We start from the raw sequence: 18,788 nt of genomic DNA on the forward strand, positions 1-18,788 counted from the left end.
AAGGAAAGGGCTTGACTGATGTGAACATCACAGTGGAGGCCAGTGAGGCTACAGCCTTGTGAGGGAGCAGAACGGAGTCTAAACATGCAGAGGCTTTTATAAAAGGCTGTATTACGAAGATTGTGTAGCAGGGTGTGTAGCCATATGAAAAAATGCCTACGATAACTTCATGAAAAAGAATGTAAGTTGTGTGCATCCATATATATATGTAAAACTTAAAGGAAAAAAATGGAAAATAATCCAAAACTGTAAAATGATATACCAATGGAAAGGATTACTATTATTTTATTTATTTATTTATTTTTTTGAGACAGAGTCCCACTCTGTCGCCCAGGCTGGAGTGCAGTGGTGCGACCTTGGCTCACTGCAAGCTCCGCCCCCCGGGTTCACGTCATTCTCCTGCCTCAGCCTCCCGAGTAGCTGGGACTACAGGCGCCCACCACCACACCCGGCTAATTTTTTTGTATTTTTAGTAGAGACAGGGCTTCACCGTGTTAGCCAGGATGGTCTCAATCTCCTGACCTTGTGATCTGCCCACCTTGGCCTCCCAAAGTGCTGGGATTACAGGTGTGAGCCACTGTGCCTGGCCAGATTACTATTATTTAAAAAAAAAAAAAAAAAAACCACCACATAAACCAATTATGAACTCAGGGCTTAATATACTCTCAAACCAGTGTAATAAATAAATAAATAATAAACCAGTGTTAACCATTTATTAACCAGTATAATAAAACGTGGGCAATCAAATATTTGTGATTATAGTTCAAGGATACAAACAGCTACCTACCCGAGTAACAGTTGATCTTTTGGATCCTGAGACACATACATAAAATCCCTAGGTAAAAAAATAGAGAGGTAAGCTCTGGTAATAAAGAAATCAGAGATGATTCGTTTGAACATTTACTTTACCTCAAATATGCCTTCGGCTTATAACCCATGGCCAAAGCCTTTTCCTCTGCCATAATCAACATTGCAGATGCGCCATCAGTCTGAAATGTTAACCAGCACAATGTTAAAATTCTTCAGCCTATCTGGAGGTCTTTCTCCAGCCAGCTTATATGTTCTGTACCTGAATCTATTAACTCATTAGACTTATACAGTGATTCTGTATAATAACACTTACTTCGCTGTATCCATCATTAAATCATAATTCAAACATACACACACAGACTAATTTTTGAAGGATGAGGGTAGAGAAGGCTGTTCAAAAGTATCATAATAATCAAAATGAATCAACAGAAGAGGTAAGTTTAGAAATAAATGCTCATGGCCAGGCGTGGTGGCTCATGCCTATAATCCCAGAATTCTGGGAGGCTGAGGTGGGCAGATCATGAGGCAGGTGATCAAGACCAACCTGGCTAACACGGTAAACCGCATCTCTACTAAAAATACAAAAACTTAGCCAGGTGTGGTGGCACACACCTGTAGTCCCAGCTACTCGGGAGGCTGAGGCAGGAGAATCACTTGAACCTGGGAGGTGGAGGTTGCAGTGAGCTGTGATCACCCCATTGCACTCCAGCCTGGGTGACAGAGCGAGACTCTGTCTCAAAAAAAAAAAAAAAGAAAGAAGTGCTCATAATAAATACTTATTTAAGCCAAAGTTTTTAGTTTCTGGCACAAAATATTAACCAAAATAAACATAGCTCTTATTTATTTTTACATTTTCTGGGCTGTTTCTCAGCTGCTTTCTGCCCATGGCTTATAGGTCATTTTATTCTACTTATATATTCTATAACGAGCAAATCAATGGGAGAACCAGCTGAGGACATTAGAACCACAATCTTCCCTCTTTGGATACACCCCATACATTTCTTCCCAAGTGACAACCGAGAAGCTGGAGGACAAAGAAGTACTACTGAAAAAACGTCCTTACCATACTTCGAAAAAGAAAAGCTCCCCCCAAAAGTCTAGAATTCCAAAGAAGAGGAAACTATTCTTCATAATTTGTAAAATCAAAATAAGTTCTACCATATTCTGTCATATTTTTATAACTCGGCAACCCTGAAGAGACTGTGTAGCCACCAATAGGGTGTCCATAACGTCTGGAGGCACAGGTGACCATTTGGAATAAATGGTTTACAGACATTACATTACTAACAGGTTCAGTGTGCCATTGTGCAAAATTGCAATGAATGTGGGGCATTAATGCAGTCCCCAAAATCCATGTATTGTGATGTGTCACCTCTGATGATTTGTCTCTGATTCTCACTAAATAAACCTGGACCTTTAGCATACCCTGGAAGTAATCAAAAGGATGCAGATCTGACATGTGTACTCCATGCCACACAGCTCTATCATCCAATTTGGTTTTGCAAATGACCAACCTAACCAGCTCTTCACCACCTGGGATTAACAGGGTGGTGTTCCACACTGTTGGAACTACTCTAGAGTCCACTCCCCCAGCCTATCAAGAGCAGGCATTAATTAGTCATTTACCATGGGCAAATATGTCAAACATCTGCCTATGTTTTCAAGACTTTATGGCCAGGTAGGAGAGTTACATTGTAAAAGAAACTTTGACCAGATGGCCTATATCCAGAAGACTATATCCAAGGTGGTAAGAGAAGAGAAATCACATCTTACAAGCAGCAGCAAAATCAATAAAGATGTTTAACTGAGGAGTCAGAAAAGCAAGGAAGGATATGAAGCTACATGTTGGTAAGTTAAAAACACACACACACACACACACACACACACACACACACACAACAAACAGTGGCAGATTTGTTCCATGATGCTTACAAGAAAATAATATTGGTGTCAGTGTAAAGCAGTTTATTTTTCTTTTTCTTTTTTGAGACGGAGTCTTGCTCTGTTGCCCAGGCTGGAGTGCAGTGGCTTGATTTCAGCCCACTGCAAGCTCTGCCTCCCGGGTTCACGCCATTCTCCTGCCTCAGCCTCCCGAGTAGCTGGGACTACAGGCACCCGCCACCACGCCCGGCTAATTTTTTTGTATTTTTAGTAGAGACGGGGTTTCACAGTGTTAGCCGGGATGGTCTCCATCTCCTGACCTCGTGATCCGTCCGTCTCGGCCTCCCAAAGTGCTGGGATTACAGGCATGAGCCACCGCACCCGGGCCTAGTAAAGCAGTTTTCTAACAATCAGAGCTGGAAGAGGTATCCTGTTACTCTTTCTGCCTGCTTTTCCTTGTCTTCTACGACTTCCCAGTTCATACCTTATGCTCCAACCTAACTTTTCCCCCAAAGAACCCCTTGCTCTCATATTTCCTTGATTTTGCATTTGCTGTTCCCTTTGTACAGAATGCCTTTTTTTTTTTTTTTTTTTTGAGATGAGTTTCACTCTTGTTGCCCAGGCTGGAGTGCAATGGTGCAATCTCAGCTCACTGCAACCTCCGCGCCTCCCGGGTTCAAGCAATTCTCTTGCCTCAGCCTCCCGAGTAGCTAGGATTACAGGCCATGTGCCACCACACCTGGCTAATTTTGTAGTTTTAGTAGAGATGGGGTTTCTCCATGTTGGCCAGGCTGGTCTCGAACTCTTGACCTCAGGTGATCTGCCTGCCTCAGCCTCCCAAAGTGCTGGGATTATAGGCGTGAGCCACTGCGCCTGGCCTGGAATGCCTTTTAAAATCCTTTCTGAGTTAGCTCTCACTTTTCCTTCAAGATTTGCTGCTCAAGTGTTACCTCTTTCAAGAAGACTCTCCGACTATCCCCCGATCTGTGTCAGGGGTTAGACCTAAGCCTAAGCCTATGCTTACAGCCATCACAGCATCTCACTATATTGCAATTGTCTATTCTTTTCATTTCCAGGGCCCACCATAAGCAATAGAAGTTTTCTGACTGGTTAAGTGTCTGAAGAAAAGAGCTTTTGTAGCAGAATGGTGGCTGGATTAGGTGACTTCTCGGGCCTTAAAACCATGATTCCATTTTTTTTTTTATGACTCCACTTTCACATTAAAATGAATAACTATATTTTTACCCTCTATTCATAACACACACAAAAAAATTTATATTAGGCTTTTCTACAGAGAGTACAGAAATAGAAAAGTCACTACTAAATACAAATAGCATTGACAGTTACCAAGAAAGAAGAATTTGCAGCTGTCACTGTGCCGTAGGGCTTGATGAATGCAGGTTTTAGTTTGGCCATCTGCTCCAGTGAGGAAGGACGAATGCCATTATCTTTGGTAACTGTATCTTTTCCTATTAAAAAAATGAATTTTTTTTACCTCTTTGGAACTATAAGCCTTATATATCTTCTCCAGAGAAATATGCTTTAAAAATTACAAAAACAAATGAAATATAAACCTTACCTATTCACTAGAAGGAAAGTGTTTTATAATTATCATATTATCACATTTTAAACTAAAGTCTTAAAAGACAATTGGGAAATCATCTAAATGCTTTACTAAAAATAGGACATCCTATTTCTTAAGACATTCATTCACAGTTGGTTATTCTATACAGAAGTCAGACGATTCAGGAATTTAAAAAACAGGCATGTAGGTAAGAACTAAAATATATCCGCAAGATCTAAAAGGAGACTCTGTTTGTTTTTCTTTTTTTTTTTTTAATTAGAGATGAAGTCTCACTCTGTTGACCAGGTTGGTCTTAACTCCTGGCCTCAAGTGATCCTCCTGCCTCAGCCTCCCAAAGTGCTGAGATTAGTGCTTAGACCTTAAAAGGACACTCTTATAGAGACTTTAAAAAAATGTTTACCTATTGTTACAACATAAATCAAAATTTGCATCCATACTTAAGAATAAAGACTGAATACTTTGGAAACAGAACCAACATACTTATTGAAAAATCACTTGGGATTTTTTTGAGTTTTAGGAGCAATTCAGAACTCCCTAATTAGTGTCATGAAGCATTTCATTTTACCTGGTACTCTGAAGGGTACGACATCAGAAAGGAGTCCCTCATCCTGTGCCTTCTTGGCCAGACTGTGAGAGCGCAGTGCGTATTCATCCTGTTCCAGCCGAGAAACAGCAAAGGCGGCAGCCAGTCGGTCTGCAGAGTGGCCCATGGTCTCACTGGTGGAGAACTCAGCAACCGCAGGAAGCTGGGAAAGGAGATATCCGAGAAGCAGGTACACTGTTAACAGGCGTTCTTCCAACACCTAGGATTGTTCTGTGTTATTTGGAAAAGTTAAAATCTATTTGTTTACCATTAATCAATCAAGACCAAGACAAGGGAAGTCCTTTGTCAGCAGAGGATCTCTAAAGAGGGCTCACAAATTAAAGTTTTCTACCCACTATGTTTTTTTTTCAACTTTACCAAATAACCCTTTCCTGTAACTACAGAATCTACACCTACTACAGCATAGCAGAGTCCACATTGCCATACCTAATTCTAAATCTCTGCAGTGGGATGCCCTGCAAACACAAGCCTTACCTCAGGTGCTAGGAAATTCAATCGGAATTTAGAGATTAAAGACAGTCGCTGGCCCATAGATTTGGCCTTATTGAGATCAAGCATCAGTTTTCTCATTTTCCTTGAGTGACGAATAGGGATATCGGACATCAACTCAACACCACCTGCCACGATCACATCACACTGGCCAGAAGCAATCAAGCCAACGCCTACAGGGCACAGGTTATACTTCATGAATATCTTTTACAGAAAATAACATACCATTCCAATTTAAGCTTCTTGATTAAAAGGCTGAATAACAGTTATCAGCTTTGTACAACATCTGTAATTAAAGTTTTCAACTTTTCAGAAGAATTAAGGTAATTGTTTTAAATGACTAAAAACACATTCAACACGTTAGAGAAAAACAAGTTTTCATTCCTGCCATATGGACATCAACTTCTAGAAATATCCATTGGACCAACTCTTGAACAAATCATTATTCCAAACCAGAACATCTTGCATATTTATGCGCTCCCAGCTTTAGTTTTAAGAAATATTTTTTTATCTTATAAAGAGAATGTTAACTTCTGCTACAAAGCAGAGAAATTCCAGCTGTTAAAATGTAAGGCAGGCCCCCTCTCTCCTTATGGCCACTATTCTCTTTTTTTCTTTTTTGAGACGGAGTCTCGCTCTGTCTCCCAGGCTGGAGTGCAGTGGTGCGATCTTGGCTCATTGCAAGCTCCGCCTCCCGGGTTCACACCATTCTCCTGCCTCAGCCTCCCAAGTAGCTGGGACTACAGGCGCCTACCACCATGCCTGGCTAATTTTTTTTTTTGTATTTTTAGTAGAGACAGGGTTTCTCTGTGTTAGCCAGGATGTTCTCGATCTCCTGACCTCGTGATCCACCCACCTTGGCCTCCCAAAGTGTTGGGATTACAGGCGTGAGCCACCGCGCTGAGCCTATTCTGTTTCTCTAACCAAGAGTTGGTCACATGCTGCCTAGAGTGGTGAACACCCCCAGTCACAGGCATCATTCCCTGCCACATATGAAGTGGGCTGCCCACCTGGGCCTTGATGTTACTAGACGAGCATATGATTACTAAATCTTTCAGATTTCCTGTCTCTTCACACTACGGGCTGATGCTACAAAATACCCCGTAATTTTGTTAAAATTTGTTAGGGGAATTTTCAATGATTTATAAAAATGCCAAGGATGCGGGAAGAAAGTGAAGGAAAGAGCTGTGCCATCTAAAGCAATGATTTACAAGTATGGTAGTGGTGAAGGAAGGAAGACCATATCTTTGTGGGAAAATATCATATCTGAAGCACTAGGTTGAAAGCCTGGCAGGTTGTAAACTATTTACTCATGCTTCAGATGCTTAAGTACCTTCCTAGAGATATACTCCTCCATTTGATAATCCCTGCTGCAGCCAGCCACATTATTCACAGAGGAACCACGCCAATGGTAACATCCCTCAGGTATGGAGAGCAAAAAGAGAGGTTAACTATGGTTAGAACTCCCAAATTTTAAACTTGACCTTTCTTTTTAAAAAACACAAGTAGAGATCTGTGCTAATCTATCACTTCTCCTAAGAGTACTTTTTGGGATGAGCTTGGTGGCTCATGCCTGTAATCCCAGCACTTTGGAGGTTGAGGTAGAAGGATCACTTGAGGCCAGAGGTGTAAGACCAGCCTGGGCAACATGGCGAGATCCTGTCTCCACAGAAAACTGAAAAATTAGCTGGGTGTGGTGGAGTGCCTGTAGACCCAGCTACTTGGGATCCTAAGGCAGGAGGATCTCCTGAGTTCAAGAGTTTGAGCCTGCAGTGAGCTACGATGGTGCCAATGCACTGCAGCCCGAGTGACAGAGTGAGATTCTGTTTAAAAAAAAAAAAAAAAAAAAAAGTACATTTTTATAATCAAGTAAAAGACAAAGGAGGAAAATTAACATGTGCCGTCTGCTTCCATTTAAACATACCTGTGGTCATGGCTTGGTTGGCAGAGATACAAGCCATGGTGACAGTGTGAGCAGGAGTCTTGTCAGAGAAGCCAGCTCCAAGGGCAGCCTTCAGGAAATACAGTGAATGAAATGATCACTCTAAGGGAAGGGCATCATGTAAATGATGCTTTGAACACTAATCTTTATGGTCATCTGAAAAGGGTTTCAGTTTAAAATTCTCCAGAGCAATATTTAAAATAAAATTAAGCCTATCACAGAAATGGTTTACTAATATTTAATCATGCCATTAATTGACAGGTATATGCAAAATTCCTGCTGGCTGGTTTCTAGTGCAGACACGAGGCTATAATACTCTTCTAACTCACCTAATTTCTTATCGATGCTTTGCTCAGGGCCTTCAAGGATATCAATATATAATTTGATTTTAACTTGTTTAATGTTCAAATATACTTAAAGGAACCTATTAAAGACAGTTGGTGAAATGATGATGAAATATATTATGGGTTGGAGTCTTCACAATCTGTGTTATCAGGTCTCATGATCAGTCACAAAGCTTAGCAGCAAAGCAAAAGTGATTAAACATGAAAATGATTTCTAAAGAACTGACCATTCATAAACAGAGTTCCCACTCAAGACCCTATTTGCTTTACACCTATCTTTCTGCTCACGGCCAGCTGTTCTCTCTTACTGACCATCTGATACTTTGGTTAGCACACTGCAGACCCAATGCAAAGATGAACTGGAAAACTTGCCAACTATACAGAAGCTCAACTCAATGAAAGAAACTGGAGAATTGCCTGAGTTACAAGTGAGCCTGTGAACAAGTAAGGGTCAGACCAGTTAACAAGTGGCCAGGATGATGGCATAATAGGTGATACAGAGAGAATAATTTGTCATCTGAGCGGCTTTAAGAAAAACTGAGGTCATCATTAATCTTGTAAAAATGGCCTCTATTATAATGGCACAGTGAAAGTCAAACATGAAATGAGGACATCTATAATTTTATTATACTATTTATTGGGGGAAATTATGCTGCCAAAAACCAATCAATGTCTGATCCCATTTTTGTTTATGTAAATAATTAATGCATAGGTGCAACTGTAAAATACTTATTTTTATAATATTAAAGTTTTACTTTAGAAATAAAGCTTCCAGATTTCCCTCCACATACACACCCACACACTATTTACTATGAAATACTGGATCCCATTATAGGGAATTCATTTTTAGTACTCTTTTCCAAAACTAATTATCCTCAGAATGCAAACTCTCCTATAACTTAGTAAAATAAATGTTTCCAAAGTCTCAATTAGAGATTCAATGTCTCTTAACTGATTTTTACCTTTATACTTATTTACTTTTATGCTATTTACCATCATCTATAGAAACAGAAATGTGTTACAGTGATGTATCTGCAACATGACTTCATTCTGGTCTTTCCAGGTAGGCCTGATACTAAATGCCCAACCTGCTTTGTTGAGAACGTCTGCCGGGCACCTGCGCATCAGCCTCTCAGCATAAACCAATCCAAAAGGAAGAGAGACGTAAGTATCTCAGGGGGGCAGGAGAGAAGAGCTCTGCAGTGGGGCAAGTGTAAAAGGGGCATTAGGTTGCAATGGCTTGATTCTCACAAGGGCCTTTCTAGTATGTGTTGCCCTTGGCCCTAGATGACTCTCAGGACTGAAGGAGCTTTAAATAGAGGTGGCTATTGGTGACCCTTGTCCACACACTTCTATTGAAAGTTTGAATAGCTCTCAGGGCACTAAGGGAAAAGGAGGAAGATGCCTCTAAGTTGGAGAACAGGGAAATATGCTAAACCTTTCAACAAAGTCAGGTTCACAGCAACACCAGAAGCCTTTTACTATACTGTACTAACATTGTTAATACAGGCAATAGAGCCTAAGAAATTCTTTGGCTGGAAATTATGTTAGCTTTTAGGCTGCAATACAGCTTTAAAGTGACATTCTTATAATGTATCCCCTCAACCCAGTCTTTCCATGCAGATACTGCAAAAATTACCTGGAGTATAACATAACTGGTATTAGAACAGGGCAGGCAGAGGGAATCTACCTCCTGTCAATCAATAGCTGAGATCTGCATATGGATGTAAAATTTCCAGGAAAAAATTCAGAGAAAAACATTATGGCTTTAGTTTTAGGGAAAAAAAGAACTGAATTACAGAGAAAATGGAAACATGTATTTATATTTATTTATTTATTTATTTATTTTTGAGGAGGAGAAGGAAGAAAGAGGGGGATAAAAAACTGAGCAAGAGGAGAAAAGAGCAAAAGACGTCTCTCTTCCTTTTGGATTGGTTTATGCTGAGAGGCTGATGCGCAGGTGCCCGGCAGACGTAAAATTTTTTGCTCTTTTACATCTTGAGTGCTCTTATAAGAGTCACTTGGTTATTTTCAGAATATAAAAGTTGAAAATGTATTATGAGCAGCTTGATGTATTCACAAAATTGTCATATTTGAAACATTCAGAAATGTCAAGGTTCAAGGAAAAACAAAAAATTTCAGAGGGGAAATAAAATCTCTTCCTGTTGTTAATTCCTTCCTGTCCCTCAACAGCACACAGTTGATCTTTGTCGGCTTCAGTCATGCCAGGTCTTCAGCAGTTTTAACATTTCTGACAGGTACAGAGGTGGAACAGAACAAATACTTTCAGTCCTGCTTATTTGCCTTTGTCTCTCAGTCGACAGTGATAGAAGTTATTACCCTCACAACTATACTGAACTCAACAATATGGCAAGCACAGACCGGAACTAGGGAAAATGCTGAGCACAACGAAATGTCTTTTGGTGCCAACTTCATCCAAACAATCGCTTTCAAATTGAAACAGCCCAGAAGACGTGTTTGGACTTGCTGTAGGACACGTCCTAGAAGTTCCAAGGCCTGTCATTATCTTGGTTGCTCAATCGACACTACATGGAGCTATGCCAACTAGGGCAAAAGTAAACTTCTGTGAAATAGTTTTTAAAAAGCCAAACTGCCTTACGTGCCATCTAGTCGATGGGAACAAATGAGTAAGCAAGGCTACTTCCAGCTAACAAAAACCAAGTTATGAAATTAGTTCTCTGCAAAATGTTGAAATTTTAAATTAACTGGAAGCCATGATATCTAACATTACTAAAAATACTATCAGCCGCACTTTGCTGATCTCTATTTTCCTAACACAAGCGACAATGTCCTAAACCAGCTCAAAAAATTTATTTGATTTACAGTAAAGTATGAATATACACTAATATAGTATATGTCACTTGATTTATATTAGAATTCTTTTACATATTGTGTATGTCATTTGATTTATATTAGAATTCTTTTACATATTAAATAACACATTACCCAAGCTGTAAAATCACATTTTAGGTCAAATGTAACTAAATAGATATTAAAGGCTTTTATAAAGTAACTTCTATTAATTGAAATTCAAAGTGATTCTACTATCACTCTTTAAACAACATAAAGTTTGTTTTACTCACCTCTCTAGCCACATTGCTTGTTTTCACTTCCTGAATAACTGTGCCAAAGATGATATAATCAACTACTTCCTTAGGGACACTGGTCCGATGCAACAAACCCCTGGAAGTAGAAATCCAAAGCAAAGAAACATTTCACACATCAAGGCAGTGCCAGAGATCATCACACAAAACACTGTGCTCCTTAAAAAAGGTTAGCCTTGCCGGGCACGGTGGATCACGCCTGTAATCCCAGCACTTTGGGAGGCCGAGATGGGCGGATCACGAAGTCAGGAGATTGAGACCATCCTGGCCAACATGGTGAAACCCCTTCTCTACTAAAAATACAAAAAAAATTAGCCGGGCATAGTGGCGTGCGCCTGTAGTCCCAGCTACTCGGGAGGCTGAGGCAGGAGAATGGCGTGAACCCGGAAGGCGGAGCTTGCAGTGAGCCGAGATGGTGCCACTGCACTCCAGCCTGGGCAACAGAGTGAGACTCCATCTCCAAAAAAACAAAAAAAAAAGGTTAGCCTTGAATTTGAAAGGACAGAGATTGTATCTTTTAATTTGACAGGCATTTGGCACCTTCTCAAAGAAGAAATGAATGAAAGAGTGATTTTAAAGTCAACATTTGATGCTCAATTGGTAATGAGAAGTTAGAGAAAAATAAAAAATAATTTGGAATAGGATAAAATAGATAAGAAACCTATAAATTAATTAATGTTAGTAGAAACCAAAGTTCTCAGTAAAAAAGAGAGACAAATATTCAATCAAAGAGATAAAACAAAGTCTCCCTTCAAACTATTAAAAAAATAAATTAAAAAAAAAGTTCTGGGTATGTTAAATTTTAGTTTGAAATATCAATATCAACAAATAATTGAAATAATATATACATTCTAGTTGTGCCCATGAATAGAAACTAGACACAATAACACTCCAGTAGGAATAAGCACTCCCTGAACCCAGACTTTTTTTTTTTTTTTTTTTTTTTGAGACAAGAGTCTCGCTCTTTCACCCAGGTTGGAGTGTACTGGCACAATCTCGGCTCACTGCAACCTCCACCTCCTGGGTTTAAGCGATTCTCCTGCCTCAGCCTCCCGAGTAGCTAGGGCTACAAGCGCCTGATGACGCCTGGCTAATTTTTGTATTTTTAATAGAAACAGGGTTTCATCATGTTAGCCAGGCTTGTCTTGGACTCCTGACTACAAGTGATCCACCAGCCTTGGCCTCCCAAAGTGCTGGGATTACAGGCGTGAGCCACTGCACCCAGCCCCAGACTAGGTTTCTAAATGCCATTCCCCATTAAAGGGACAAAAGGTTTTTTAGGAAATGACTGATACCAGGTCCAAAGGAAAGTACAAAATGAATCTCCATCTTTTTTGTGCCAAAAGTAAGGAAGCACTCAAAGATAAATGGGACAACATCAGGCGGGCACAGTGGCTCAAGCCTGTAATCCTAGCACTTTGGGAGGCCGAGGCAGGTGGATCACTTGAGGTCAGGACTTCGAGACCAGCCTGGCTAACATGGCAAAACCCCGTCTCTACTAAAAATACAAAAAAAAATTAGCTGGGCCTGGTGGCGTGTGCCTGTAATCCCAGCTACTCAGGAGGCTGAGGCAGGAGAATTGCTTGAACCTGGGAGGTGGAGGCTGCAGTGAGCAGAGATCGTGCCATTGCACTCCAACTTGGGCAACAAGAGTGAAACTCCGTGTCAAAGAAAAAAAAAAGGACAAATGGGACCATATCAAAAACAGGAACATGGGGTATACACATTTGTCAAAACTCATCAAACTATACACTTATAATCTGTGCACTTTATTACATGCAAATTATATATCAACAACCAGTATTATACTAAAAAACAAAAGGCACACTGGAGTCAACTTGAAGGAGTGCCAGATAAAATGTGAAATAAGCTGAGCTTCAAAATGAGTAATGACTAAACTTGGCTATAATGAAATAAATAAATAAAAATCTGTAAGTCCTTATCAATTAAAAAAACTAAAAGAGGGTTAGATATATTGGCTCACGCCTATAGTTCCAGCTACTTGGGAAGCTTCGAGGTTGCAGTGAGCTATGATCAAGCCACTGTACTCCAGCCTTGGACAGAGTGAGACTCCATCCAGAAAAAAATAAATCAAAAATTAAAAAAAATTTTTTTTTTTTTTTGAGACAAAGTCTTGCTGTATTGCCCTGCCTGGAGTATAGTAGTGGGATCATAGCTCATTGCAACTTTCAACTCCTGAGCCAAAGTAATTCTTGCTTGGTTAATTTTTAAAAATTTTTTCATAGAGATGGAGTCTTGCTATGTTGCTTAGGCTGGTCTCAAACTCCTGGGCTCAAAAGATCCTCCTACCTTGACCTTCCTGCCTTGGTTTCTCAAGTGCTGGGAATATAGGTGTGAGAAACCATGTCCAGCTGGTAGATGAGATTTTTAAAAGGAAAATATGCATACAGAGAAATGCAAAGCTCTAAGGAATAAAACTTGCAAAATGCCTTTCAAAAAGAGAAAGAGGGAGAGATCCAGTTTTTTGTTTTTTTTTGGGGGGGGGGTGTGTGTGTGTTTTGAGATGGAGTTTCATGGGTGTGTGTGTGTGTGTGTGTGTGTGTGTGTGTGTGTTTTGAGATGGAGTTTCATTCTTGTTGCCCAGTGCAATGGCGTGATTTCGGCTCACTGCAACCTCTGTCTCTCAGGTTCAAGGGATTCTCCTGCCTCAGCCTTCCAAGTAGCTGGGATTACAGGCATGCACCACTATGCCTGGCTAATTTTGTATTTTTAGTAGAGACGGTTTCTTCATGTTGGTCAGGCTGGTCTCAAACTCCTGACCTCAGGTGATCCACCCACCTCGGCCTCCCAAAGTGCTGGGACTACAGGCATGAAATGCCGTGCATGGCCCAGTTTTTTTTTAAGGTAGAGAAGAGTCAGTCAGAATACAGAAGAAAAATCATAAAGGCATATTACTAAGAAGTCAATAGAAGACAGGTGAGTATAGCTTACAGTGTCAAGTGCTATAAAGTACAGAGACAGTGGACTGAGAAAAGATCAGTACATTTAGCAATCACAAAACCATTATTAAGAGAAGGTTCTAAAGTATGGTTTCTGTAAAACAAAGGGAGAATGGAAATAATGATTATACAATTAGAGGAAACTGATAGTAAGGAAACAGAAACAACCGCCGTTTCACTCATGCTTGAGGTCTTGCAGGAAGAGAAGAAAAAAAAACAGAGTTAGAATGGACAGAAAGGTCAACTGAAGGGTTTCTCCAAACTAAGAAAGAGCTGTGGTTGGTTGAAGACACAAAGGCAAAGTGTCAATGGAAAATGAATGAGATAATGCCTTACATGTTACTTTATCCCAGAAACAGCAACACATTTCATGACTCTCACCAAATTATTCATCCAGCCCAATCTTATTTAACTGCATCTAATTTTAGATTTTTACTTGGTTTGCACATGAATCTTCAGGTGTCTTTTAGGATTCTTTCTAGGTAAATATCTACATAATCTGTTCAGCTACCCTTATACAAGTTCCTAAGGCAATCACCAAATATATGTATTGTGTTTAGGCTGATCAATCGAGTCCTGTGGCTAGCTAGGATAGCATTAAAATATACTGTCATGCTAAGATACTGTTAAGCCTGCAAAATAAAGATTGATGATATTCATAAGCTGCTTAAATTTGTGTAGTACAGATGGTGAAAATAAGAACAAATTGCTATTTTGTGTGTAAAAACTGGAGAAAGTGCCCTTAATGAAATAAGAATGGAAATGAAACTGCATTTACTTACGTAAGTGCTGCTCTAGCCAAATCATGTGGCATCAGGTCTTTATATCTGGGGAAAGAAAACAAATAATTTAAACCGAAACCCTAGAGCTTCAATGAAAACTTTTCATTCTATTTGAAATACTCAGAGATCATCTAACACATGCTGCTACAAACACACTTAACTTTACTATCCAAGGCAGTTCATCATTTCAAATGAAGAAATAGTATGACTTCGCTATTTGTCATCCTTAAAAATCTAGCAAGCCTTAACTCCTACTAAGCTTGCTAAGAATCAAACAAAAATGTTGTCCAATACCTTAATGTTCAGCATAACACACATTAAATTTTCTTTAAAGTGAAGCCCCACCTTTGGGGTCTCTTTTCCTTTAAACATTTTATTTTAAAAGTATATTATTTATTTATTTTGTAATGCCTACAGGGCTACAGGTGATGTATTACGACTTTTGAAGAAACTCTTTGCTTTTAAGTAACTTGAGATTTACCTGAGAATGGAAAGAGGCCGAGCATGGTGGCTCACACCTAGAATCCCAACACTTTGGGAGGCTGAGGTGATATGACTGCTTGAGGCCAGGAGTTCAAGACCAGCCTGGGTAACACAACAAACAAGACTCTGTCTCTACAAAAAATATTAAAAATTGGCCAGGCGTGGTGGCATGGATCTGTAGTCCTAGCTAATTGGGAGGCTGAGGTGAGAAGACTGCTTAAGGCCATGAATTTGAGGCTGCTAGGATCACGCCACTGCACTCCAGTCTGGGCAGCAGAGCAAGACCCTGTCTAAATAAATAAATAAGAATTGGAAAAAGCAGAGTTCCCTTTTTCCCCGCTTTTTTTTTTTTTTTTTTTTTTTTTGAGACGGAGTTTCACTCTTGTTGCCCAGGCTGAAGTGCAATGGCACAATCTCGGCTCACTGCAACCTCCACCTCCTGGGTTCAAGCAATTCTCCTGCCTCAGCCTCCCAAATAGCTGGGATTACAGGCGCCCACCACCATGCCCAACTGATTTTTGTATTTTTAGTAGAAACGGGGTTTCACCATGTCGGTCAGGCTGGTCTTGAACTCCTGACTTCAGGTGATTTGCCCGCCTTGGCCTCCCAAAGTGCTGGGATTACAGACATGAGCCACCGTGCCCAGCCTTCCCCTGCTTTTTCTAATACTGACATCTGACATAACCATGATATACTTATTAAAACTAAGAAATGAACATCAGCACAATACTATTCACTAAACTACTATCTAAATCTCACCAGTTGTTCCACTAATGTCCTTTTTCTGTTCCAGGATTCAATCCAAGATACCATGTTGCATTTAGTTGTTATACCTCCTTAGTCTCCTTCAATTTGTGACAGTTTCTCAGTCTTGTCTTTCATGACCCTGACACTTTTGAAGACTAGGGTTATGGATTTGGGGGAAGAATATCACAGAGGCAAACTGTATTTCTCTTAGCTTCATATCAGGGGGTATGTGATATCAATATGACTTACTACCAGTGATGTCAATGTGATGATTTGGGTCAAGTGATGTCTGCCATTTACTCCACTATAAAGTTACTATTTTTTCCTTCCTTTCCTCAATTTGTTAGAAGTGAGTCACTAAGTCTAGCCCACATTCAAGGGGAGAATTAAGTTCCACCTTCCAGTGGCAGGAATAACACAGACTTTGCTGACATATGTCAAAATCATCATAGTAATTGATAAATATTTTGGGGGAGATTCTTTGAGACTATGCAAATATTCTGTTTCTTCTTAACATTTCACCTAATTTTAGCAATCATTTGTAGACCTTGCAGCAAGTATTATGTGGTATTCTAATGGTTATTTATTTTTCCCATTCTTTATTTTATTTATTTTTATTTTTTGAGACAGGGTCTCTGTCACTCATACTGGAATGCAGTGGTGCAATCATAGGTCACTGCAGCCTCAAACTCATAGGCTCAAGCGATGCTCCCACTTCAACCTCCCTTGTAGGTAGGACTACAGGTGTCTGCTACCACACCCAGCTAATTTTTCATTTCTAGTTTTTGCAGAGATGGAGTCTCACTTTGTCTATGCCAGTCTCAAACTCCTGGCCTCAAGCAATCCTCCTACCTCAGCCTCCCAAAGTGCTGGGATTACATGTGTGAACCACTCTATACAGTCCTCCTATATTTATTAATCAAAATTCTTCTGTAAGGAAGACTTGTTCCTTCTCATTTACTCTTTTTTTTTTTTTTTTTTTTGAGACAGAGTCTCACTCTGTTGCCCAGGCTGGAGTGCAGTGGCACAATCTCGGCTCACTGCAATCTCCACCTCCCAGGTTCAAATTATTCTCCTGCCTCAGCCTCCTGAGTAGCTGGTATTACAGGCGCCCACCACCACACCCAGCTAATTTTTGTATTTTTAGTAGAGACAGGGTTTCACCATGTTGGCAGGTTGGTCTCGAACTCCTGATCTCAAGTGATCTACCCACCTTGGCCTCCCAAAGTGTATTTATTTATTCATTTATTTATATCAGATTAGACTCATAGGCATTTGTTTTATTCTTTGGGTTATGTTCCAATACTATTGTGATTTATTTTATTGCTCAAATCATTGCAGTTTTGGTGACTGGTAGCTCCTGCAGGTCAGACCTGCGTCTTTTTGACATGGCCCCCCAAACTCCACTTTTTTTTTTATAAGTACTTCTTTGCTTTCCAGCACTACAAGGTCTCCTTGCTCATCCTGTCTTTTCTCTGGCTCAGCCCTAATCATTCTTCAAAGGAGCTCTGGTTCTTTGTATTGAAGAATGCTGTTTAGAAACCAAGATCTGGGTATGAACTCTATTTGTTTGTTTGTTTGTTTAAAGATCAAAAATAAATTGTCTTTATTTTTAAGTCAGAGATTTAATCATGGGATTAAATAAGAAGATTCATTCTTCAAGTTCCTGAAAATTAGTAAAACTTAAAAACTCCAAAATATTTTTACTATTATTTTCACTCAGAATCACAGAAGAAATCATGAGTAGTTTTCCAGATTTTTCATAGGTAAACCCAGTTTCCTCAAATTTAGAACAGAATTATTTGGGGAAAAGTCATGTGCCAGTTTGAAAATGCCTAAGCCATAAAGCCATAAGCCATAAATTATTTACCATTTACAATCCCTTTCTTTTTTTTTTAGAGAGTCTCGCTCCGTCACCAAGGCTGGAGTGCAGTGGTGCAATGTGCCTCCTGGGCTCAAGGGATCCTCCCACCTCAGCCTCCCAAGTAGCTGGGATTACAGGCACGCACCACCATGCCTGGCTAATTTTTGTATTTTTAGTAGAGATGGTGTCTTGCCATGTTGGCCAGGCTGGTCTCAAACACCTGACCTCAGGTGATCCGCCCACCTCGGCCTCCCAAAGTGCTGGGATTACAGGCGTGAGCCACTGTGCCCGGCCCCAGACTAGGTTTATCATTTCCAGCCAACTCATCATTTACAATCTTTATTCTCATACTCTCACACTCCTCTACCTGAATTATTGATAGACTTCTGAATTCCACTGCTAGACTCTATTCCCAGGAGTGCTTCCCAAATGCCCCTACCCATAAAAACCTGGCCTTCCAAATAACACTCAAGTTGAAAGCAACGTTTCTGCAAATTAAACAGAAAAATACTTTTTCCACTTAGAAAATGATCTTCTATTACAGAAGACTTATTTGGCACCTCAACCCTAACATCAATAATGTAAAAATTGTTGTCCTTATAAATTTTCCCTCTATGTTATTATTATTAATTTTTCTTGTTTTAAGAGACAAGGTCTCGCTCTGTCACCCAGGTTGAAATGCAATAGCATAGCTCATATACGATCACAGCCCACTGCAGCCTCAAACTCCTGGGCTCAAGCAACACTCCTGCCAGTCTCCCAAGTAGCTGGGACTAGGGGCATGCACCACCATGCCTGGCTAATTAAAACACCTTTTTTCTTCTTTTTTTGTAGCGATAGGACTGGCAGGTGGGGGTGAGGAGGGGTTGGGGGTAGGTGTCTAGTTATCTTGCTCATAGCTCAAGCTGGTCTCAAACTCCTGTCCTCAAACAATTCTCCCGCCTCGGCCTCCCAAAGCACTGGAATTATAGGTGTGAGCCACTGCACCGGGCCTCTAATGTTATTTTTTAGTAACTTTTGTTCTTCACATGAATATTGCCTTAAAATACTTTTTATTCTCTCTTCCCTATTCACTATCATTTCTTACATTACTCAAAGACTTTCTCTTCTCTGAACCACTAGATTGCTCATGAACTGCCTTCTTTCTCAACCAGAATCCTGAATTAAACTAA

At 40.1% G+C, this 18,788-nt stretch overlaps 1 protein-coding gene across 9 annotated transcripts in view; it reads right to left on the bottom strand.

The window, feature by feature from the left end:
• The window catches only part of HADHB (hydroxyacyl-CoA dehydrogenase trifunctional multienzyme complex subunit beta), a 57,144-nt gene that overhangs the window by 14,066 nt on the left and 24,290 nt on the right, over positions 1–18,788 (bottom strand). For all 9 annotated transcript variants that reach the window (XM_045369646.3, XM_074012180.1, XM_074012179.1 and 6 more), the window contains exons 5-12: positions 14,523–14,567; positions 10,760–10,859; positions 7,294–7,381; positions 5,355–5,542; positions 4,842–5,022; positions 4,039–4,160; positions 910–989; positions 788–835 (exon numbers count right to left, since the gene is read on the bottom strand). In XM_045369646.3, coding sequence (XP_045225581.1) covers positions 788–835; positions 910–989; positions 4,039–4,160; positions 4,842–5,022; positions 5,355–5,542; positions 7,294–7,381; positions 10,760–10,859; positions 14,523–14,567 — 852 coding nt within the window. The remainder of the gene's footprint in view (positions 1–787; positions 836–909; positions 990–4,038; positions 4,161–4,841; positions 5,023–5,354; positions 5,543–7,293; positions 7,382–10,759; positions 10,860–14,522; positions 14,568–18,788) is intronic.

This window comes from Macaca fascicularis, chromosome 13, assembly GCF_037993035.2.
Source record: "Macaca fascicularis isolate 582-1 chromosome 13, T2T-MFA8v1.1".
NCBI classification, from domain to species: domain Eukaryota; kingdom Metazoa; phylum Chordata; class Mammalia; order Primates; family Cercopithecidae; genus Macaca; species Macaca fascicularis.